This window comes from Phyllostomus discolor, chromosome 9 (assembly GCF_004126475.2).
Source record: "Phyllostomus discolor isolate MPI-MPIP mPhyDis1 chromosome 9, mPhyDis1.pri.v3, whole genome shotgun sequence".
NCBI lineage: Eukaryota > Metazoa > Chordata > Mammalia > Chiroptera > Phyllostomidae > Phyllostomus > Phyllostomus discolor.
In genome coordinates this window covers 104482692-104506201 of record NC_040911.2, presented here as the reverse complement: position 1 = coordinate 104506201, position 23510 = coordinate 104482692, and the positions used below count along the sequence as shown (strand labels likewise).

General features: G+C 66.8%; 1 protein-coding gene across 2 annotated transcripts in view; it reads left to right on the top strand.

Moving 5' to 3' along the window:
- The window catches only part of TAF4 (TATA-box binding protein associated factor 4), a 33839-nt gene extending 11589 nt beyond the window's left edge, over positions 1–22250 (top strand). Inside the window, exons 3-16 of one of the 2 annotated variants that reach the window (XM_036010000.1) lie at positions 420–586; positions 1733–1852; positions 2168–2287; positions 2890–3012; positions 3432–3521; positions 3860–4069; positions 6145–6292; positions 6653–6770; positions 7749–7918; positions 8099–8229; positions 8908–9033; positions 9458–9514; positions 10111–10230; positions 21307–22250. In XM_036010000.1, coding sequence (XP_035865893.1) covers positions 420–586; positions 1733–1852; positions 2168–2287; positions 2890–3012; positions 3432–3521; positions 3860–4069; positions 6145–6292; positions 6653–6770; positions 7749–7918; positions 8099–8229; positions 8908–9033; positions 9458–9514; positions 10111–10230; positions 21307–21474 — 1868 coding nt within the window. In that variant the 3' untranslated portion in view covers positions 21475–22250. Of the gene's footprint in view, positions 1–419; positions 587–1732; positions 1853–2167; positions 2288–2889; positions 3013–3431; positions 3522–3859; positions 4106–6144; positions 6293–6652; positions 6771–7748; positions 7919–8098; positions 8230–8907; positions 9034–9457; positions 9515–10110; positions 10231–21306 lie in introns of both variants that reach the window. The other variant, XM_028524186.2, reaches the window with a different exon arrangement.
- The last annotated feature ends 1260 nt before the right edge of the window (positions 22251–23510 follow it).

Sequence of the window (23510 nt, the reverse complement as noted above, 5' to 3'; positions counted from 1 at the left end):
GTCCCAGCTGCCCCGGCCTCGGGAGGGGGGGCAGGGCTGGAGGGACCTGCCCTGGGCAGTTGGGGTCTGAGGCCCCAGGCAGAAACGCCCGGCAGCCTGTGTGGGGTAGAGCATGCCCACGGTGCTGCCCACCGTGGGGCCCTCCAGGGAGGGGTGCCCGCCCCAGGCCAGCGTGGGGCGGCTGTGGGAGCACGGTGTGGCCCCACAGGAGCCGGCCTGCCGCCGGAAGGGCACGGCTGCCCAAGGCCACGTCACAGACCCTGCCTGTGGCCCCGTCCCGCTCGTGGTCTCTGGCGGGCGCGTCCCATCCAGCGACTGTCTCACCACAGTCCCCGTTCCCCCTCGCACCGCCAGGCCTCCCCCCCAGGGAGCTGCTGCCGCCGCCTCCTGGCGCTGACGCCGGTGTCCTCTGTCCTCAGGCATGGTCCTCGTGCGCAGCGAGAACGGGCAGCTGTTGATGATCCCTCAGCAGGCCTTGGCCCAGATGCAGGCGCAGGCGCACGCCCAGGCCCAGCCTCAGACCACCGTGGCGCCCCGCCCTGCCACCCCCACAAGTGCCCCACCTGTCCAGATCTCCGCCGTCCAGGTGAGTGCGCGCCCCCGCCCCCCCCCCCCCCACGCCGTCTGGCGGGCATCCTGTGCCTGCCCTGGGGGACTGTCGCTGGCCTCGGGGCCGCCCTGCTTGTCCCTCCATCACTCCCCCTTCCCGGCCTCGGTCCCTTCTCTGTGGTGGGGACAGTGGCGCCGGGCTAGTGGTGCCGGGCTAGTGGCACCGGGCTGAGCTGGGGCTCAGGGCGCTGGGCCCCGTGGACGGAGCGGATCCTGGGACAGCGTCGGCTCCTCGCCGGCGGGGTGCGCCTGGGCCTGGCCGGGCTGGGGGAGCGGTACCCAGCGCTGCACGCTGCTGCGGGGGAGGACAGGCTCTGAGGTGGGAGAGTGGGGCCCGGTGGCCCCAGGCCCGGTCCTCGCTGTGGCGTGGTTCCCAGCACGGTCCTGTCTCCACCGTCTGCGGTGCCGTCCTGGCTGCTGCGGTCTTCCTGCTGTCCTCCGCTGGTGGGCCGGTGGGGGCTGGCGTGGGGGCTGGACGGCTCTAGAAAGCTCCCTCCTCCGGGGCCTCAGCTGTGCCGCCTGGGCAGCGCCCCTGTGTGGAGGTGGCAGGCCGTGTGCGCCGGGAGGCTCGGGAAGTGCTCCTGAACGGGGGGAGGGGGGCGGAGGCAGCTAGGACGTCCCTGGAGGTTCTGTCCAGCGTGAGGCAGGCGTCCGGGGGCCACGGCGTCCCTTCAGCTCTGCGCGTGCGGGTGAGCGTCTGACGGTCGCCTGCACGGTGACTTCGCTCGGGGCTCGGGCCGTCTTCCCGTCGGGGGTCGGGGGTGAGCGGTCCTCAGACGTGGGGGACACAGGCCATGCAGGGCCCTGCCACTGCTCCCGGTGCTCGGGCCTGAGGTCACGGGAACCCACACGGGGCCCAGGGTCAGGGGGCCCACATGGGGCCCGGGTCGCCGGGTCCTACGTGGCAGCGTCGGGCGGCCCCTCGGCTGTGCACAGAGGCTGCAGGCCTGCACGTTGCAGACCCGTCACCAGCGTGGAGAGTCAGGGCAGCTCCGGCAGAGCCGGGACGCACTGTGGACGCGCACCAGTTTGTGGTTCTGTGCTCAGGGGGACATGGGGAGCACCGGGTGGTGGGGAGTCGCTCCCAGTGGCTCCTTTTAGATGAGCCTTGCTTGCTTTCCAGGCACCCGGGACCCCGATCATCGCCCGGCAGGTGACCCCGACCACCATCATCAAGCAGGTGTCTCAGGCGCAGACGACGGTGCCGCCGGCCGCCGCGCTGCAGCGCTCGCCCGGGGTGCAGGTGAGGTGCGGCCTGGCCTCGGGCCGGGCTGCGAGCCGGGCGTGGGGCTGGGGTGGGATTCCGGGTTCTTCTCTGGCGACTGGTGCAGGCCACGTCAGGGCCCCCTCGGTGATGCCGCACAGAGCTGCCCAGCGTGACAGCTTCGCCATGAACGCGCCGGCGGTGGCCGCGCTGTCCTGGGCCGTGTCCCCAGTGCGTGTGTCCCCCCGCTCGCACGCTCGGCCGGCCGGGCCCCGCCGCACGGGCAGCTCTCCCCTCGGGCGCGCGGTGCCGCGGCCGGCAGCCCCTCTCACTGCTCGCTCTGGACTCTCGCAGCCTCAGCTCGTGCTGGGCGGCGCCGCCCAGACGGCCTCACTCGGGACGGCGACGGCTGTTCAGACGGGGACGCCGCAGCGGACCGTCCCGGGGGCCGCCACCGCCTCCACGGCTGCCACGGTGAGTGCCGCCCTCCGGCGGACGACGCGTGCTCGAGGAGGGCTGTGCGCAGCGGCAGGGGCCCGGGGGTGGGGCCGCGCGGGGACCGAGTGGAGCGGCCACCTGCAGGGCCGCCCACCCGCCTGCCTCCGCCAGGCCGCCCCAGGCTCCCACGCGCGCACACCCCCCGGCCCGGCCCGGCCGCACACGCTGCTCTGGCTGTCAGATCCCGTGCCCGGGCTCTCCCCCGGCCTCCCCGGCTGTGGTGTGGCCTTGCCCCTCTGTCCTGCGTTTGGGTGGGGGTGGCTTTTCCTCAAGGTGAGCCGCGTCGTGTGCCCCTCTGAGGGCGCCCCCTTTGCACGCTGTGGCTTCGACTCGGCTCCGGTCCTGGCAGGGACTTGGCCGAGGCCCGGGGTGTGGCCGGGGCCCCTCTCTACTGGGTGGTGGGGGTCCGTGGGCGCTCCCCGGGGTCCATGCCCGGCAGCAGGCTGGGAGCGTCGCCGCACTCTCGGCGGAGTTCGGAGAGGAGTGCATCCCTCTCCCGCCCGGGCCGCAAACCAGGGCGGCGGTGGCGGCGGCCTGCCCCCAAGACGCTCACTGGCGTCTTTCTCCCTGGAGTCCAGGAAACGATGGAAAACGTGAAGAAGTGTAAGAACTTCCTGTCCACGCTGATAAAGCTGGCCTCGTCCGGGAAGCAGTCCACGGAGACGGCGGCCAACGTGAAGGAGCTGGTGCAGCACCTGCTGGTGAGGGCGCTCCCCGGGCCCGGCCCGCGTGCGGCGCGGTGGTGTGACCTGGGCCCGGCAGGGCGTCCGCCGCAGCCCTGCCGCTTGGGGCTTCCCGCCGGAGCCTTGGGCCAAGCGGGGCGTTGTCCCCGAGGACAGGCGCCCCTGACCACCCGCACCTGTGCGGCAGCTCTGACTGCAACAGGGAGGCCCCTTTGGGCTGGTCCGGCTCCTGGCCGGATGCTGAGTGGCAGCGGGTGGGGGGGACCTGCAGGGGCCGGCCAGCCTCCGGCAGCTGCCCTGGTGGGTGCCCGGCGCGGCCCGGGCCTGGCAGAGTGCGCAGGGTGGGGGGCCGGGGCGGCAGGGCCACGAGGGGGCGGGAGCAGGGGGCGTGTGCCTCTGCTGATGTGGGGGTAGCCTCACATCCGTTTGTGTCTCAGGACGGGAAAATCGAAGCAGAAGACTTCACCAGTCGGCTCTACCGAGAACTCAATTCTTCACCTCAACCGTACCTTGTGCCTTTCCTGAAGGTAACAGCGAGGCCCGTGCCCATCACTGGGCTGGTGCCGGGGTGGGCTGGGCGCACGGTCGACGCCTGCCTGCTGCGAGCTCCCGGTGCTCCGCGGCTGCACGTCCGCCGTCCTCGCAGAAGCGTCTCTGGGAGTTGGGGCCTCAGCACCGCGGCCGGGCTGGGGCGGCGCGCTCCGGGACCAGGGCCGGGGGTGGGCTGGGCGGTCCGGCTGGGAGGGCCCCACCCTGGAGGGCCCCGGGGTTCCGCCACACCGGCCGTCTCCCTGAGCGCGGTGTCGGGGAGCCCGGGAGGGCCCGGTGCCGTGCTGCCCGCCGACCTGTGTCTGTGTCCGCCCAGAGGAGCTTGCCCGCCTTGAGACAGCTGACGCCGGACTCCGCGGCCTTCATCCAGCAGAGCCAGCAGCAGCAGCCGCCCGCCCCGCAGGCCACCACCGCGCTCACGGCCGTGGTGCTCAGCAGCTCCGTCCAGCGCACGGCCGGGAAGACGGCGGCCACCGTGACCAGCGCCCTCCAGCCCCCCGTCATCAGCCTCACGCAGCCCACACAGGTTGGCGCTGGCAAGCAGGGGCAGGCCACGCCGCTGGTATGCAGGCGACAGCCCCTCCCCCGCCCGTCTGCCCGCTGCGGCTCAGGGCAGCCTGCGGTGGGGGGGGTGGGGGGACGGCCCGGGGTGCGGGCTCGAGGGGTCAGCTCAGCTCAGCGGCCAGGCACAGTAGTTCCTCTCAGTGACTCGGGGCAAGCGGGTGGCCCGGCCCCCATCGGTGTCGGCCGGGGCGTCCCTGGGTGACGGGGACACGGCGTGTGCGTTGGACACGCAGGTGGCCTCGGGGCCTTCGCGTCGTGGCGTGGGCCGCCTCTCGGTGAGCTTGGCCTTGGTGGTTCGCGGCAGCTGAGGTGGCAGGCTGCCTGGTTGGTTTGTGGGCAGGTTAGGTCCGGCTTCTGAGGGCTGCAGCCGGAGAGCGGCTGTCTTGCTCCCACGGGCAGACCGGGGGCCTTTGAAAAGCCTCAGAGAGGTCCTGTTCCTCGAAGCCAGTTAGAGAAGGGCAGACGCGGGCTCCCGGACACCTCAAGGTGGGCTGTGCAGGACGGCCCCGCGCGGTGGCCCAGCGGGGACCGAGCCGCCTGGGGCTCCCAGCCGCCCGGGGCGAGCCTGCGTGGTGGGTGTCGTCATCCCCCCCCCCCCCCCCCCCCCGCGTCGCTGGTGAGGAGGTGGGGCGACTGGGGGCAGGGCGCTGGGAGCGGTCGGGGCTGGGGGCCAGCTCATGGCAGTCCCCCTGCCCTTTCCGCCCTGGGGACAGGTGTGCTCCGGCCTCGGCGTCCGTGTGCCATGGCTGCGGAGCTGCCCGTTCGGCAGCCCCGGGGGCTGGTTCACGCAGAAGCTGGTTCTCTCTCAGGGAGACTCGGGGGGAAGCTGCCTGTTCCCAGAGTCCAGGCTCTGGTGTGCGGTGCGAGTGGCGTCACCGGTGACCCCTGGCGTCAGAGGCTGCACCCTCTGTGTCCTGCCCCCGGGGGTGCGCGGCCCTGCACACGGGCCATCAGCAGCGGGCGGCCCGCCCCGAGTCTGCCCGCAGACTGGGAGCTCCTGCCTGGCCCGGGCTGACCTGGCCTGAAGCGCCGGAGGCTCCGCCATCTCCGCCCGCTCCGAGTGCGCAGTGGGGCCTTCCCGGGCGTCATTGCGGAAACAGTTTGTTTTTAGAGAGGGGGCGGAGGGGTGGAGAGGGAGAGAGAAGCAGTGATTGGTTGCCTCTGAAAGGTGCCCAGACTGGGGGCTGAACCCACACCCCAGGCACATACTCGACCAGGAATCGAACCTGCAACCTTTCGGTTTGCAGGCCGATGCCCAACCTGAGCCACACCAGCTGGGGCTGCAGGAACAGTTTAATCCTGGGCACCGCCCCACCCCCTCTGTGTGTACCTCACAGCCCACCCACCAGGTCACCTCTGCAAACCTCAGAGGCTGGGTTCTGGAGCTCCTGGCCCTGAGGCGTGGGGCCAGGCCCCGTGGACTGTGGCCGTGGGGCGCTGGCAGCAGGGTCTCTGGGCCTTGGCGGGGAGTGCTCGGTCCTGCTGGGACCGTCTGCAGGGGTGGGGCTGGCTGCACGGAGCCAGCGGCTGGCTGGACTGGGAGACCGGGAGATGAGGAGACCGGGAGACCGGGAGAGGGGAAGAAGCCCACAGCCCGTGCGTGCCTGGGGGCGGAGTCCAAGGCAGGCGGAGCCACGCGGGCCCTGCCGTCAGGGGAGCGGCGGGCGCAGGGCCGTGGGGCTCAGGCCACGTCTGGGGGGCGGTGGGAGAGGCCCTTCCTTGAGGGCCAGGTTCAAGGCAGGAGGAGGAGATGGGACCTTTCCTTGCGAGAACGCCATCTCCTCTCTCGGAGAACGTGAGGAGGAGAAGCAGAGACTTGCCTGTCGCCCAGGTGACGGGTCAGTCACCTCCCAGACACGCAGGGAGAAGCGGCCTCTCCCCGGCCGGGTCCTGTGCACTGTCCAGGGGGCAGATCTGCCCCGGGGCGCCGATGTGGTGCCAGCGTCTGACCTCGTCCCCACCGGGGCCATGGTGGGGGACGGCTGGGGACCGGGCACTGGCTGCTGTCACCACTCACGGGCTGTGGCTCTGCCTCAGGTGATCCAGCAGCCGCCCAAGCCCGGAGCGCTGATCCGGCCCCCGCAGGTGACGCTGACGCAGACGCCGATGGTGGCGCTCCGGCAGCCCCACAGCCGCATCGTGCTGACCACGCCCCAGCAGATCCAGCTGAACCCGCTGCAGCCAGGTGAGGCCGCGGTCCGGGCTGCCGGCCGAGGGCCCTGTCCCCCAGCCTTCTCTCTCTTCCGGGACACACGTAGCGAGACCGGCCCCTCCAGCCGCGGAGGCGCGCACGCCAGCGGCACTGACGGGTCCACGGTGCCGTCCGCCCTCCCCGTCGGGGCGAGGCGGGAGGCCGAGGGCTAATGAGACGCCACCCCTGCTGGTCCGCGTGGGGCAGAGCCGGGCGCCTGTGCACCACCAGAGCCTCATCGATGGGGGGTGGGGCAGCTCTGCCCAGTGCGCTGGGCCCGGGAGCCACGTTCCTGGGGCTCTGACACGCACCGACATCCAGGTCTCCCCCACCCCGCCCTCACCCGTCTTGCAGTCCCGGTGGTGAAGCCGGCCGTGTTGCCCGGAACCAAAGCGCTCTCTGCGGTCTCGGCCCAGGCGGCGGCTGCTGCGCAGAAAAACAAGCTCAAGGAGCCGGGGGGCGGCTCGTTTCGGTAAGGACTTGCCACGCGAAGCCACAGGAAGGCCCCGGGGTCGCTCGGTGTGACGCCTCATGCCCCCGACCTCAGCGCCCTCGGAAGCCCGGTGTCGTCGGGCTGAGGCCGCAGGAAGTGTTGGGTGTCCGGAGGTTTTGGGGGCCTCCCCGTCCCGCCAGGTGTCCACTCGCCTGGGCAGCCCTGCTTGGGGGCAGCGCTATGGTGGGCACAGGGGAGGGCACCCTGTGGATCAGAACTGCGGGTGGACGGCGGCTGTGGAAGCCTCTGCCTCTCCCTGTAGTGAAATGCGAATGCAGGGAGTCACGTGGCCTCGGGTGGCGGTGCGGGTTGGGGTGGGACACGTGGGCCAGCTGGGGTTGGCTGTGGCTCAGGCAGACAGGCCTGAGGTCGCCCCGCCCCCCGAAGGAGCCAGCAACAGTGACACCTGGTGGCAGCGGGCGGCCAGGTGCTCAGATCCCACCTCCCGGCTGGTTGCCTGGGCCAGGCGGCCCTGGGCCCCGGTCAGAAGGCGAGGGCTTGGCCCTTCTCCGCGGGTCCTCGGGGTGCTGTGCCGGGTCGGCCGTGCACCTGCGCCCCCGGGTTCCCGAGAGCTGGTGGTTGTGTCACGGGTGGATGGTGGATCCGTGACTCCACCGGGGGCTCCGCCTGGGGGCACTCCTCGAGCCGCGAGTGGAGTGTCGGGTTTCACTGTCTGAGCATTGGGGGAGCCCGGCGCCCACGTCTGTGCGTCTGTGTGCAGGGACTCAGGGTCCGCTGCGACTGGAGCGGGCGTTTCCTTGAAACACCAGGCTCGCTGTCGGAGGGGCCCAGTGTGCGAGGCAGCGGGTGGGACACGTGCCTGGGGGGCCGCGCTGTGCTTTCTGCAGGGGGTCCTGCCCCCTCCGCCCCCAGTCCCGGCCCCGGAGTCGAGACCCCCTGAGCGTGCCCCTGCTGCAGCCCCGGCTCGGTGGGGTCACCCCCTCTCCTGGTCCGAAGGGACGACGATGACATCAACGATGTGGCGTCCATGGCCGGGGTCAACCTGTCGGAAGAAAGCGCGAGAATCCTGGCCACGAACTCCGAGTTGGTGGGCACCCTCACGCGGTCCTGCAAAGACGAGACCTTCCTCCTCCCGGCGCCTCTGCAGAGACGGATCCTGGAGATCGGTGCGTCCCGCCTCTCCGCCGCCCCGCCGCCTGCGTGCACACGGGGTTCGGTGGGCGCCAGGGGCCCCGTCCGTGTCCCGTTGCCCACGGGGTCGGGGCGGACGGCGCTCGGCCCAGGGCTGCGTGGGCAGCAGCGTGGGGGAGGGGACTGAAGCGCCTGCCCCGTGGCTCGACCCCCAGGTAAGAAGCACGGCATCACGGAGCTGCACCCCGACGTGGTGAGCTACGTGTCGCACGCCACGCAGCAGAGGCTGCAGAACCTCGTGGAGAAGATATCGGAGACAGCCCAGCAGAAGAACTTCTCTTACAAGGTGACGCGCCACCTCCGGGACAGGACACCCGGCCGTCCCTGCACGGGCCGAGGCTCGCGGAGCTGGTCTGGGGGAGGCCCCGCCTCCGTGGCCGTGGGGGGGACTGCCGGGTGCTCTGCTCCAGGCTGGGGGGGAGGGGAGAGGGAGCGGGGCGGAGGTGGGGGTGGCCTCCAGCTTGGATGTGATGGGGTTTTGCACCTGGGGTTCCCGGCTGAAGCTCGGGTGACTCCGACGTTGCCCCTCGTGGGCTGTGGAGGGTCCCCCCGCCTGAGGCCCTCCTCAGCAGCGGTCCTCGCGAGTCCTGCTCGTCCCCGAGCCGTGAGCGCCGGCTGCTGGCGCTGTGGAGCAGGACAGGCGGCCTGGGGACCGCACCCGCAGGGCAGCACTCGGAGTGGGGGCGGGGCTGCTTCGCTTTAGACGCCTGTTACTGGGAAAGTGTCCGAACGTCAGTCACTTGGAAAACCTAGACTTCCAAGTGCGCCTGGCGGGACCTCCCGGGGGCTCGCCCAGCCCTTCCGTCCCCGTGCAGACGTACGGCGGCGCCGGGTGCCAGGCGGGGCGGATGTGGGGGGGCTGGGGCCTCGGGCACTGGGCCTGGGTTGGGGGACACAGACCACCCAGCTGGGGTCCCGAGCCCTGACTCCTGACCGACGACCCCCCCCCCCCCCCCCCCCGCAGGACGACGACCGGTACGAGCAGGCGAGCGACGTGCGGGCGCAGCTCAAGTTCTTCGAGCAGCTGGACCAGATCGAGAAGCAGAGGAAGGATGAGCAGGAGAGGGAGATCCTGATGCGGGCGGCCAAGGCGAGTGCCCGCGGGCGGCTCGGGGCTCCCTTGTGGCTGGAGCGGTGTTTGGGGTGCGGCTGGCCAGGAGCGGGGCCGTGGTGCGAGGCCCCGGGAGCCACGCATGGCATGGGGGGCAGGACCTGTCCCCGTGCCCCCTCTTCGCGTGCCTCCCAGTGAGGCCCCCGCGGCCGGCAGGCACAGGGGAGACCCTGCCTGGGTTTCTCTGTCCGCGTGGCATCGCGCTCTGAAGAGTTCTGTTGGGTCTTGTTCCCCGTGATGCGCGGTGTGAGTTTTCACCTTTGGCTTTAAGCATTTAAACAACTGAAGGTGTTTCCCGCCGTGACGGAGGTATTATCACATCGTGAACAAGATGGCGTGTTGGTCGGGGGGCGCACATCCAGTGTGTGACTCACCTGTCCCCCGTCCCCCTCTCTGAACACAGTCTCGGTCCCGACAAGAGGATCCGGAGCAGTTGAGGCTGAAGCAGAAGGCGAAAGAGGTGAGGAGGGGCTGCTGCGGTCGGGGACCTTCTCCGCCAGCGGGAAACGCACTCACACGCCCAAAACACCGGCAGGAGGGCGGGGTCGGCGCGGCGGCACTTCTGTGCGGCCGGCACTGCGGTGGCTCCCTGACGGGTTGGGCCCTGGCGGGTGGCTCTGGCGGCTGCAGGTTCATTCCCGTCACCGCACGTGCCTGGGTCGTGGGTTCAGTCCCCGGCTGGGGCGCGTTCGGGCGTCAGCCGGCCGACACTTCCCTCTCTCACACCGGTGTTTCTCTCTCCCCCCTCCTCTCTCTGAAATCGACACACGTATCCTCGGGCGAGGGTTAAAAACTAGACAAGTGTTTGTGCAGGTGTTTTCCGACTTTAAATTTAGTGCTGATTTCTCACGGTGTGTGGAGTCTTCCTGCTTTCCAAATCTGTTCACACGTCTGCGTCTTTCACGGCGAGCATCTCCTGCTGCGCTATCCTTCCAACTGCAGAGCGTGCGTCCTGTTCAAGGCCGCCGTGACTCAGGGAACCCGTGCCCGCCCCGCGGTGCCCCTGTGCCCCTGGCGTGGCAGTGAGAAGGCCGCTCTTGTCCCCTCGTCACGCAGATGCAGCAGCAGGAGCTGGCGCAGATGAGGCAGCGGGACGCCAACCTCACCGCGCTGGCCGCCATTGGGCCCCGCAAGAAGCGGAAAGTAGACTCTCCAGGTCCAGGCTCGGGGACAGAGGTACAGTGGCGTGTGGGGACGGGGGCTGGGGGGGACGAGGGCCCCCTGGCGGGCCCCTCTCGGGCAGTCGGACTCTCTCAGGAGCGCGGGCAGTCTCGTGTGTGCAGCCGCCCGCCCCTTTCCACGCAACCCACTTCGTTCAAGGGCATCACACGAGCCGAGTTCTTGCCGTGGGTTTCATCGCCGTCGCTGAGGACGGTGAGGTCTAGACGGACTCTGAAAAGGACAGGGGACATTGTAGTTCTCAGGGGAACGGCCCTCATGGGGTCGCGGTTCTTCCCGGGGGGACGGGGACCCGCGTGGGGTGGTCACCCCCGCACAGGGTGTCTGCCGAGGCCGGCTCCCTCCTTTGCTCCCCGGCGTGTTCCTGTCTGCTGCTGGAAACCCAGTCTTAGTGGACGTTACTTTCTGCCCTCGACCGCTGGTGGTTTGAGCCGAGTCTCGGGAAGAGAAGGCTGTGCCCGACACGGCCCCGCCTCTGTGCCTCTGTTGGTGTTCGCCGTTCCCTCCTCGAGGCCGAGGCCGTCGGCAGCACCGGCCCGGCCGCTCCAGGGCCGTCTGTGGGCGCTGGGGGCCTCACTTCTCATTGCTGACCACGGCTGGGTTTCTCCCTCGGTTCTCAACGGTGTTTCCCTGAGCATAAAACCCTGGAATGGCGGGCTGCTTGTTTCTTCCAGCTCTTTTTAGATTTAAGATCTAATTTCCTCTATAGTCTTGAATGAGCCAAGCAAGTCGAGATGCACACCGTTTAGTTTTCCAGAACAGCGGACGGTGCAGGATGAGCGAACCCAGGAGTCAGCCATCTTTCACGTTTTCCCTCTGCTCCTGGGACCCCCTCTGCTTTATGGTGGGGCTCCTTCCGTTTCCAAGTACGGCTCCTGTTCTCAGGCAGTTTTTCCCCTGTCCGTATCCCAGAGGAGAAGGAAAGCGAATGAGCTTTGAGGAACTGCACGCCCACATTCTGAGACCGGAGGAGCCACCGCAAACGTGCAGGCGCCTCTCTGCCGCTCACAGGGTCGCCCCCTTGTCGCCCGGGTCCCAGCGGGACAGACCGCAGGGTGAACTTCCAGCCCGTGCCTGTGGGTCTTAGTTCCGTTTGTGCGGATCATCACCTAGTTTTCAGGAGTTTGTGCTTGACCTGCAGGACAGCATTTCCCCTCGCGTCTGGGACATTTTGCCTTTATTTCTTCAAAATCCTGTTCTGTCCAGTCTTACTTTTCTCCTGGGACTTTCCGTTACACGCACATTTAGCCTTCTTTGCGGGCTGGGTGGGAAACTTCTACCGGTTCATCCTCGAGTTCCCTGACCACGTCTCCGGCCTGCTGTTAAGCCCCTTGAGTGAAGTGTTGATTTGCTAACGTGTCCTGTAGCTCTGGGATTTTTATTTAGGTCTCTTTATGGCTTCTGTGTCTTTGCTGAGATCCCCCGTCTGCTCGCTTGTTGAGACCACACTTTCCCATTTTTCTTTAAACCCATCGATGGAAGCCACTTCCTGTCTCTGTTGAGTCTGGCGTCTGGACACTCAGGTCCGTCTCTGTCGGTGGCCTTTGTCCCCGACCACGGGTCGCACTCTGCTGTGTCTCCGCGTGTCCAGGGTGGCGGTGTGAATGCTGGGTATCGTGCAGACATGCTGAGCGACTCGGTCCCGCCTTCCTCCGGCGAGCGCTTTAGCAGGCAGTTCCGCTTTGGTCCGCACTTCGGTGCGAGTGAGGGTCTGTGCGGAGCTCGTGGCGTTGCCGAAGCCCCCCTGACCTAGCGGACTCGCCTGCAGACCCTGCTCTCCCTGTCGGGCTGATGTCAGGTGTTGCTGCTGTGGGTCTCCCGGTAGGGGTGATCCTGACTCCTGGGTGCAGGGGTGTGACCGAGGCCCCCCTCAGGGAGGCTGGACCCCAGGGGTCGGGTGTGTCACTCAGCAGTAAGGTGCTCTCTCCTGTGGGCCTCCTTGAACTTCCAGTCCGGGCAGTGCCTGCGTATGTGAAACTGGTGACCAGCTGGCTCGTCCGACGTCTGTTTTTCTGAACCCGGCTCTACCAGACATTTTGGGACAGTCCATGGGGACCTCGCCCCCCCAAATTCTCACGCGTTGATAACCGTGCCCTTTCTGCCTGAAGGTCAGTCTTGACGGCCACGTGAGTCCGCGGCTCCCATCTCTTTCCTCCAGAGCCTTGCGTGGGTTGCTCCGGGCCCCGTTTCCTGGGATAAAGCGCTGCCGCCCATGTCTCAGGACACCTGCTTCTGTCTCGCACACCGTGCGTTCTCTGTGCCCCGAGGACTCTCTCCCTCCGAGCTGCCCCTCCGCTGGAGTTGCTTGTTCCCGGCCGGTCGCTCCGTGTGCACCGTGCGCCTCCGGCGTGCGTCGGACCCGACGAGTCGCACATTCTCCTCCGTGGTTCTTCCTGCTCCGTTTCCTCGTCAGAGAGTCCGTTACTCCCCGTTGTATCTGCTCTGCCTGGGCTCTCTCAGTCTCTCTCCTTCCAAAACAGTTTGCGCTTTCTGCTCTTTCCCGCCCCGCAGCTCCTCACAGAGGTGCTGTTTGTTGTGCTCCTTTGCTCTTTCGCTCTTCTCCGCTCAGTCTTTAATTCTTGGCCTTGTCGGCTATTTCTGAGTCTTGCCGGTTCCGATTTTTGACGGTCTTTTGTGCCTGTAGTTGTTCCCTTAAGGTCTTCAGCTTGTTGTGAATGAACACATCACGGTTTCCCACCGCTCTTGGTTTTTTCATTGTGTGTAGAGACGTCACTCTCCTTTCTCTGTCTGCGGCGTCTCACGTGGGGCTCAATTCTGATGCCTCTCGCTGCCCGTCTGTGAGTTCTGTGTATTCTCGAGCTTCCGCGGGGCCGTGCGGTGTGAGGGAGGTCTGCGGCTCGGCCGGGCTCCTCGCAGGTCGTTTCCACGGGACAACACCGCAGTGTGGGTGCATGTGCGCCGGGAGCCCACGCCTCGGCTCCCTGCCCCTGAGGCCCTGCGCCTTCCTCTGCCCCCGTGGCCCCTCCTGTGTGGCTGGGCTCTCTGACCGGGAGCCCTGGCAGGGCCTGCGAGGGCTCCCGGTGCTGGCTGCTGCTCGAGTGGGCAGAGCCTCCCAGGGCGGCTCCCGCTCTTCAGGGAAGGCCCACCGGCCCTGGGGGGGGCGGTGGCTGGTGGTGCCCAGCCTCCTCCCTGGGATGTGTCCCACACGGTTTTGGGCATGTGGCTGCTTGTGGTTCATCTTCCCTGGTTTTGTTCTCAAGATCATCTGCTGGTGTCGGCGTCACTCTCTGGCTGCTCTGAGTTTTCTGCGGGTCTTTGGCAAGGTCCTAAACAATGATGTCTATTACTGTCTCCCCAGAATATGTCAGTGGACTTCTTCCTAAATGGTTTTCTTTTAAAGCAGTTTCAAACCTACTACACTAGAGCTGCAGGAATAGCGCAGTAACCCCCTCGCTCACTCTCAATTCTGAAGGCTGGCACGTTTTCCTCTCCGCCCTCTTGCTCTCCGCCCACCCCCGGGTGCGTGTGCACGTGCATCTGTTACGTACATATTGTACGTTCACAGTGTGCGCATGCAAGAATCAACTTGTGTTGTTGTTTGTTCCTGGATGTACTGTTTCCATAGCGCCTACAGCCTGTTTCTGATAACTCGGCCGCCCCTCACCCCCAAACACCAGTACTGTCTCCCGCCTGCACCCTCGGTCCTGGCAGCGTCTCTCTCTCTCCCTCTCTCTCTCCCGGGTCCAGCGCACGAGCCCCGTTAGTCTCCTCCGCGTCTGCCTCCGCCGGACAGTACGGAGGCCAAGCCCAGGGCCCTGCTCCGGTCAGTAGCCAGGCAGTCCCCGTGCTGGCCTTCCACCCTGGTGATGTGACCACGGCCACCCGGCGCCTGGGCCCGCACTCCATGGTGATGGCCAGGTTGGGGGGTCTCCCTCCTGCCTCGTCCGGCGCCCCGTGGGCCGACCCGGGGGCTCCTGTTGCGTTTGGAGGGTGGTAATCAATACTCGTTATTTCCAGGTCGGTCAGGGGACGCCTGTGCACACCGTTTCTCTATCCCTTCCGCGTGCCGTTTCCACCAGCGCGCGGCTCCGGGCCGCACCCCCGCCCCGCCCCGCCCCGCCCCGCAGCGGCTGCGCGGGAGCCGCAGTCCTCTCCGGGCTGGACGGCCCCTCGGCGCTACGGAAGGCGGGGCGAGCGTCGGCGCCGTGCCTCCCTGCGCATGCGTGCCGCGGGCCGAGCATGCGTGCGTGCGTGCGTGCTGCGCGCATGCTCTTTTCGGTACCTGGAACCCGCCGTGGGGAAGTCCCGGCGCACAGAGCGCGCGGCCCCGGGGCCTCTGGCCAGCGTCCCGCTGTGGCCGGTGGGCCTCTCGGCCGGGAGAGACCGGGTTCCGCTGGTTCCGGTGCGTTTGGTGTTTTGCTCCGGGGAACCGGCTTCGCGACGACGTCGGCCGCCGCGGTCCCCGTGACGGGAAGCGAGGGCGGCGGGGCCCGGCGGCCGGTCACCCCTCACCGAGCTGGTGGGACACCCGCAGGAGCCGCCGGGGGCGGGCCAGGTGGCAGCTTCCCGCGGGGCCGGGCGCGGCGGGCCGACGTGGGCACCCGGTGCCCGCGTGCGGCCGGGTTAGCGCGGAGTCCGCCCCCACCGGGGCCGCTGTCGTCGTCTTCAGGGAGAGGCCGGAAGGGATGACTCCTCCTCCTCCTCCTCCTCTTCCTCCTCTTCCTCCGTGGGGCCGGGCGCGCGGCCCCTCCCCCTTCCGCAGAGCGCGCCCCCGGGGCCCTGCCGCCCGCCGGTGGACGCCGCGCGCCCCAGCAACTCGGAAGGGCTCCGAGGGCGCGGCGCGGCGTCGCTACGGGCCCGTTCGCTGGAGACGGCTTCGTTCGTGCCGCGGACGTCACCTGTTAGTAGTTTTTAAAGCGGTTTTGGGAAGTTCAGAGGTTTTCTTGTCCCCGAGGCCGCGGTTCGGAGCCCCTCTGGGCTCCCCCGGGCGCCCCTCCCCCAGCCCCCGCACCCGCTGGCCCCTCCCCGTCTCCACGGCTCGGCCTTTCCCGGGGGGTCCCGAGTGGGGGCGCACGGGCGTGGCCTCTCACTTCGCGCCTTTCACTCCTTGGTGCGCGTCTCGGGCCCCTCCGCGGCTTCTCAGACCCCACAGCGCGTTCCCCTGCAGCTCTGAACCGCGTCCCGCTGTCCGGAGGGCCCCGGCGACTTCCCACCCCCCCAGGCTCCGGGGGACGTCTGGGTGGCCGCCGGGCCTGTCAACCAGGAGCGGAGCTGCCGACTCCTCCGGTATAGGCCGAGGGGCGTGGTTGCCGGGTCCCGTGACCCTGTTTGGGTCACGGGAAGAAGCCACCCAGCTGCCTCCCACAGCGGCACCGAAGCCCCTCCTGCCCCCACGTGCTTCCCCAGCGTCTCCGCTGCTCCCCGGCGCTCTGACGGGTGCAGCGGGGTCGTGTTCAGTCTGCGCGTCCCTGGTGACGTGCGCCGGGCGCGTCTTCCCGTTGGCTCATTGGCCACCTGCGTGTGGTCCTCGGGGAGGGGGTCTGTCCGGCCGCGGCCGTGTGGAGTCGGGCGGTTTGCCCGCTGAGTCCTCGGGGTCCTCGTGTGCTGTGGCTCACGGCTTTCTCACGCGTGTCTCTGTAACTTGCTCTGGGCTTGTTTTCCCCGGTCTCCCCACCCGCCCCCTTTCCCGCAGGGGGGTCTAGTCCAGCCTGCGACCGCTGCTCTTCGTGTCTCTCCGGACCTTGGCGCCTGGGGAGTGAGGGATGCTTATTTGGTGCGGCCCCTCAGCGCGCAGTGACCTCGTATCTCCCCAAGGTCAGGTCTGGGTCAGGTGGCTGTGCTGGGCTGTCCCCAAGGCAGTCTGAGTCCTCCTCGCTCTCCTGTCGGGAGCCCCCTTGCTGGGGACCACTGGGCACGTGGTTCAAGTGCGCCCTGCGGGGACTCCGCGGTGAAGCCCCACTCTCCCCGCTGTCGTCGGTGCCCCACGGGAGGCACAGGGGCCGGGCTGCCACCCTGCGTCTCGTCCCGGTTCACTGCCTGCCGGAGCCTCTGGGTGCCGAACAGGGTGCTGTCCTCTGGTCGAGGTCTTGTTTCCTTCTGGGTCGAGGCCGTGGCTGGTTTTTGGGGTGCAGCGTTGTCGGGGCTGTGTGTGCACATGGCGCTGGCTCCCCGTCCACTGTGTCGTTTCCATGGAGCGCCCCATGTGCTGTCTGGGGTCCCCCGTCTTCTCGCCGGCCGCTGTCTCCTTTTCACGTGGTGCGTCCGGGGCTCCCTCAGCGTCACAGTGGAGGGACCCTCCTCTGGCTTTTTGCTGGGGTCCAGCCTCGGCGGGGTCTCGGGGTCCCCGGAGGATGCACGGCTCAGGCGAAGAGACTGGAGCGTGATGCCAGGAGGGGTGCTGGGGGACAGCCAGGCTCTCTGGGCCCGACTGACGCACCGAGAAAAGTCAATCTTTATTTTTATGGGGGAGGTTACACAACACTCAATGCACAGTGTGATTATCAAGACAGAAATGGTGACCATAGGAATAATTTCTAAAAACACAGAAGCTTCTACATGTCAATCATGGTAAACAAAGAAAAAACCGAAAAGTACAGGAGGTCCCACAGATCAACCATGTTAAACAAAGGTTGTTTTGACCAAAAGGGTCATCAATCAGATAGCCACCGAAGCTATACGGGCACAAACTTTCAGGTGCCAATTAGTCACCAGGTGTCTATTGAGATTCTAGGAGTTGGTCTAAGTTAAAAGGGTGCAAGGGGTGACTTACAGGTATATAGAAATTAGCTGTTGTCTGTTGAGGTTAAATTTATCTCGGTTAGGTAACTGACTTTTTGCCTAGGTTTTTTTTTTTTTTTTTTTTTTTTTTTTTTTTTTTAAAGATTTTATTTATTTATTTTTAGAGAGGGAAGGGAAGAAGATAGAGAGAGAGAGAAACATCAATGTGGGGTTGCTGGGGGTTATGGCCTGCAACCCAGGAATGTACCCTGGCTGGGAATTGAACCTGGGACACTTTGGTTCCCAGCCCGCGCTCAATCCACTGAGCTATGCCAGCCAGGGCTTGCCTAGGTTTTTTGATTCATGCATCTTGGGGGGGAATGTTTTGTGTTTGTCTCCATGTATTGAGGTTATTATTCTCAACTAGAACTCCTTGCTTCTATACACTCCTGTCCAGGGTTGGGAGGGGCAGTGGCTCTAATAAATCTTAAGCTTTTGAGTGGTGACTCCTTAAGAAACATTCCTGGCAACAGCTTCCTCCAGCGTTCTGGCAGCGGGTCCACCCATAGTTTAGTTTTGTCCTTAGCTTCCCAGGTGGGGGAGGCAGGCAGCGCTGGGGGTGCTGGGGGTGCTGGGGGTCTCTGTTCTGTGGGCAGCAGGTCATTCCGCGCAGAAGCAGAGGGGTCGTGCAGGTTTTTTGTTAAAACGCACAGGTATCCCAAAACCCCACACCTACTGCTAGCAGGGACGGGTGTGCAGGAGGAGACAGACAGGAGACCCGGCGTGGCCTCCTCGGCCCGCGGGGGTCTTCCCACACGCACGCGCCTCGGCGGCCCGAGGGCCCGGGGCCAGGGCACTGCGGCCTCCGGGGCTGGCGTCCTCCTCCGGCCGGGCACCCGGCTCTGGCTCTGATGGCGGGCCGTGCCGTGAGGGCGTCGAGACTGGGGTTTCCAGGTCACTTTTTCCAGGGCCCCCCGCAGTGGAACGGCGTTGTTTCTGCTCTGCTTCTGGAATGTTCCCTCGTCGTCGTGGTGCCGGCTCCGACTGGTCTGTTCTCTCCGTCGGGGCCCGCCAGCTCCGTCCTCCTCCTCCTCCCCCCTCCCTGGCGGTTCCACGCTTGTTCCCCCGCCCCCCTCCCCCGTACCTTGCAACAAATTACTCGTTTCTCAGCTACTTTGTCTTTCCTTTCTGTTTATTTCTCGCATTCAACTCTTTCTTCCATTTTTAAATTTCTTTCCTAGTGTTTGAGTTCCACGTGAAGGTGGGTTTTCTGCCCTCGAACGCTGGCGTGTGTTTCTTCGCTGTGGAGGGTGTCGCCGTGAGCACGTCGTTTTCCCAGACTGCCTGTCCCAGACCACACGAGGGGGTCTCCTCCTCTGACCTTCTGTTGTGGGTCGCCAGGCCTGGCTGGTCTCTCGTGTGGGGTCTTTCACACCATCGGCGGTGGGTTGGTGCCCCCTGCTGGCGGCAGCGCCGCGTCGGGGGAGCCTGGCGGGACTGCCGCTGGGCCAGGCTGCGGGAGGGCCCGTGGCCTCTGGCAGTGGCCTTCTCCTCGTGCAGGACCGTGACCTGTCCCGCTCACCCCCGGGCTCTGAGGCCCACCCCCTCATTCTCGCACCCTGGCACCCCGCGCCCCACCACCTCCCGTCTGCGCTGCGGGTGCCAGGCGGCTTGGGGTGCGCAGACGGGGCAGGGCAGACTTCCTGGCCGTGGTTGCGGACCGCCGCAGCCTGGGGCGCGGCAGACCGTGCTGGGGGCGGGGCTCCCGCCACCTGTCCCGCGGGCGTGGGCTCCGCCCGTCCTCTGATGGAGCGGCGTCCCTGTGGTGCACGCTTCTTTCTCGTTCTGCTGTGTTTTGGGGAGACGGTAGGGGGTGCTGGGTGTCTCAGGACAGCGATGGTCATTCTCTCAGGCCACGTCCCTGAGGGTCTGCCTGTGTCACAGCTGCTGTGCTTCGGCGTGTCCTCGGACCGCCTGTGCTGGCGTGAGGGTGTAGAGACGGGGGCAGGCCGGAACACAGCACCGTGGGGGCCGGCGGGCCAGCTGGAGCCTGTGCGGGCGACCCTGCCAGCCCGGACGTTGGAGCAGGCTAGAGGTGCCTGCCACCCGGAGCCCCTGGGGAGGGTCCTGGCCACTGCGGGTGTGGCGCTCCCTCTCAGCGTCACGGCAGGTCCTGGTGGCCCGGGATGGGGAAGGGCGGCCTCGGCCAGTTTGGCAAGATCCCCTCCCCCGGCTCCCATGCAGACCTGCTGTGGGCTGCCTCTGTGTGCCCCTGCGGGTCCCCGCACACCCCCACCCCTGCTTCAGGTTGCATGTTGGCTGCCTGTCGGGGGCCTTGGTCCTGGTGTGTCTGTCCTGAAGAGAAACCGCCGCCTTCCCCGTCCCTTCCTAAACCCCGCCGGGGGCAGGGCGTGCGTGGCAGCACAGGTCTCTGTGGAAGTTGGCAGGAACGTGGGGCCGCTGGCCGCCCCCGCCGTCTGACCTTCGGAGCCCGGGCCCCGGAGCTGGCCAGTGGGCGCCCTGTCCTGGCCCTGGGGGCACTTGTCCGTCCGAGTGTTTGGCAACAACTTTGATTTTTAAAAACTAGTTGCATTGAAACGTTTGTCTCTTTTTGGAAACTGTAATCGACGTGCAGGTACTACTACATCAGTGTTGTCCGTTCGCATCACACCGACCAGACGGCCTCGGGCCGTCTCACCGTGCAGGGGGGGCGGGGCTGCTGACGGCACTCCCCTCCGTGCTGGCGGCCACGCCCCGGGGCCCGCCCCCGACTGGGAGTCGGCCCGCACCCACCCTGACCGGTTGCACCCCCGCCCCCGGCCACCACAAGCTCGGTCTCCGTGTCTGTGACTCTGTTTGTTCGTTGGTTTTGTTTTTAGAAGGTGCTGTTTGTCTTGGTTTCCAACTTGTACTGCCCTTGAATGCGGGGCCTGCGGTGCGTGCCCCCTTGTCCGGCTCTCAGCAGCCGAGCGGAGTTTTGACGGTGGGGACGTCGACCGTGGCCCAGGTGGGCAGTGTCGGGGACAGGCGGCCCCCGTGGAGGCGGGGCCTTTGCCGCTCCGCGTGAACGCAGGGTGCCTCGGCCTCGTGTGCACTGCTGCTGCCGGGGGAGCCGGAGCCCCTGCCCGGCGCGGGCCCTGGCCCGCCCTGCCTTGAGCTGCCTGCCGGGCTGGCCCGCCCTGCTCTGAGCTGCCTGTCTGCGCCGCAGCCTCCCCAGGCCGGCCCGGTCGGCTGGTCTCTTCCCGGGGCTGCACCGATGGGGCGCCGTGGGCGCTCAGGACAACTGCCCAGGAAGCCCGGGTAGTTCTTTCAGACGAAGAAGAGCCCCGGGGCCCCGGGTGGCTGGGGGCCCTCGGGGGCCCGCAGAGAATGTGAGTACTGGTGGAAGTCACACCTGAGGTACACAGGTCTCCCACGCTCCCTGGGGACACGGCTCTGGTCCCTGGACCAGGCGCAGCCTTGCCTGCCACCTGCTGGCCACCCGCAGCACTGCAGCCTCGTCCCTCTGCTCCCACCTGGAGCCCTGAGAAAAGGCTGTAAAAACACGCCGGGGTTCTGCCTTTAAAATGCACACGGGCAACTCCAACCATCGGGGGGGGGGGGGGCACGCGGTTTTCACTCCACCTGGGGAAACGGGGGCCGTCCAGTCGGGAGCAGTGGCTCGTGCCGGGGTCCAGTGGAGGCGGCGTGTGCTGAGCCCGCAGGCTGCTGCCGCCGAGGGGCACACAGGTGCTTCCGGGGGGGCCCAGGCTCCCTCTGAGCCCCAGAGACTCGGGTCTCTCGGGGCCGAGGGGTGGGCCCTGAGCCCGCTCACAGACCAGCAGCAAGTCCCTTCTCGTCCACGGGAAACCGTGGTGGCTGCAGAGTGCTGTGCCCAGCCGGTGGACCAGTGGCCTCTCTGGTTCTGGGGTGTCGATCTTGTGGCTTTGGGAGTGTGCCCTTGTTATTGAAGGAGGGGACGGCACGGCTGGCCCCAGGCGTTGCCCTGGCCTGAGCCCCGGACGCCTGGGGGTTGTGGTCACCAGCGCCGAGCCTAGCCACAGCCCCCTTGTCCCCCCTCAGGCCGCCAGCCCCCTCGTCCCCCCTCAGGCCGCAGGGCCGGAGTCTGAGCTGTGGGGAGGGTGGGTCAGCGTTCGGGAGCCAGTGCCGGAGCGCACGGGTCTGGGGGTCTGCGAGGCGCCCTCCTCGCCACCCGTGGGGCCTCGTGGAGCACTTGGGTGTGGGGAGGGGCCACCCCCACCGCCAGGGTCCCTGGGGACCGTGGGGGAGACTCGCCGTCCCAGGCGTGCCCTCCGGGGCCCCTGCCGGGCCCTGCCCTGCCCTGCCCGTCCTTCCGCCCCCAGTCCCGCCCACCTCCGCGCGCTGCTGACCGGCCGTCTGCTTTCTCGTCACCAGGGCTCGGGCTCCGGCTCGGCGGTCCCCGGCAGCTCCGGCGTGGGCGCCCCCCGGCAGTTCACGCGGCAAAGGATCACGCGGGTCAACCTCAGGGACCTCATCTTCTGTCTCGAGAACGAGCGCGAGACCAGCCACTCGCTGCTGCTCTACAAGGCGCTCCTCAAGTAGCCCGGGACGGCGCGTCTCCGCGGGGACGCCGGACGGTCTCACACGTGCGCGGAGCACGCGGCGTGGGGCAGGCCCACGGGATGTTGTTTCAGAAACAGCCACCTCTTTGCGACGGAACCGTTTTATACCCCCGTTTCTATGTCACCTCTCACCCGAGGAGAACCTGCCTCCGTGGCAAGAGCAGAGGCCCGCGGGCGCTCTTAGGCACGGACGGCGGAACCCCGGCTCATCCTTGATTGAGTGGCCTTCTTGCCAAACAAGCCATATATGAGAACTGACCGATCGTTAGCAAGTAACTAGCTGCCCCCGCCGCTCCCAGCGGTTTCTGCATCGTTTGTGCGTTTGGTTTTAGTTGGGCCCCCTCCCCGCGTAGCTGTGTGTCTGCAAGCCGATGACCTCATTTCACTTATTTTACGTTGTACCAGTCAGTTGGCAAAGCAAACTGATTTTAGACTATTTATCTGCCCCCGCCCCGCCCCTTCGTCCGAGTGCTCGAGGGACACGACCGGCGCGGCTGCCGCGGGCCAGCCCCGACCCGCGCGGCGGCCCGTGCCCCGCCGCTCCCGGCCCCGAGCGTGCGGTCGGCACCTGTACAGATGCATTTTATTTGCTATAGTTTGTAAAGCTGTAAAGTTAAAGAGAGAAGAAAACCTTTTCAGCATAAATATATTTTACTTGCACTGTGTTTTTTAGCTGAGAGTGAAAACTTAGATGAAATAAAGTCAGCGTTGGGAAGAAGCATCGCGAGACTGTTTCTCGGTGTGAATCACGTGCTGGAGGCCGGTCGGTGTGTTTGTCAGTACTTGTGCCGAGTCCCGGCACGGGCCGGCGGCGGCCGCGCGGGCCGGCCGGCGGCGACTATTTTGCTAAGACTGTACGCGAGCCGCGGGCCCCTTTCCAGACGTCCAGAGCAGAGCCCCTTCTTTGTACCTATTTTTTTATCGCAAATATACTAATTGGTTCTTTATATTTTCAGAGGTTATTGTATCAAATTGTCTATCGATAGTACTTTTATGACTGTAAATACTCGGGCTCTCTCCGCGGGAGCCCCGCGGCGGACTCCGACCCCCGCGAGCCTGAGCTGAGTGATCAGTATTTTTTACCGACACCTGAGAACTGTTACGCCTTTTATTTTGTCTTTTAGGAAACCCCGTCTTTCCATTTTTTCATGTAAATTTTGCACAGTTACTTGTTCATATGTAAATATTTTACTTTCAGAAAATGAAGTTTTTAATTGCTATTGTTTTATATAGGGTTGAAAGAAAATTAACTCCTTTATTAAAAACAAATTTATCTGTATCTGCTTTGCCTGTTTCTCCAGTTCTCCAGTTCTAGGCCCCACTGCCGGGGCCGCCGCTCCGGCTCCGCCCAGGCGCGTGCTCGTTAGACTCGGCGTCCGGGGCCTGGTGGCTCCGACAGCGGTGCCCTCGCGCCCCAGGGGGGGCAGGACGTCCGCCCCCGAGGAGGGCCTGGCGGGTGGCCAGCCCGAGGGCCGCAGGCCCCCGGACACGGACGGACCTGTGCCGTGTGGACCCGGGGCTCCGTCCGAGCAGGTGAGCCGGGGCACGGACGGGCGAGGCCAGGAGAGGTGCCGCGTGGGGCCTGGGGGCCCCGGCCTGATGTGGTGCCACCACGACGTGCGAGGTGGGGTCTCCGGGCCTCCCACCGCCGTCCGTCCGTCCGTGAGGGTGCAGGCTGCCCGGTCGGACCGCAGCTCCCCAGCCTCCCGGCCGGGGCCCGGCTGCCTGGGAGCTGCGGGCGCTGGCAGAGCTGCAGCGGTGTCCGGTTTCCCGGGAACCGAGGTGGTGGGTCTCCAGCGAAGCGTGGGGTGTTGACACGTGTGGTACCTGCCGCCCGTGTTCCACGGCTGCGCCGTTCACGCTGCAGACGGCAGGCGTGGGCCATGTGGTCCCGGGGCCGGGTCCTGGGTCCCGGCTTGGCGGGGTCACGGGGGACAGGCGTCCGGGGCACCCCCACTCCTGGCTTTCGGGCGTCAGGGACGTTCCCTGGCTTGGGGAGCATCACCCCTACCTTCC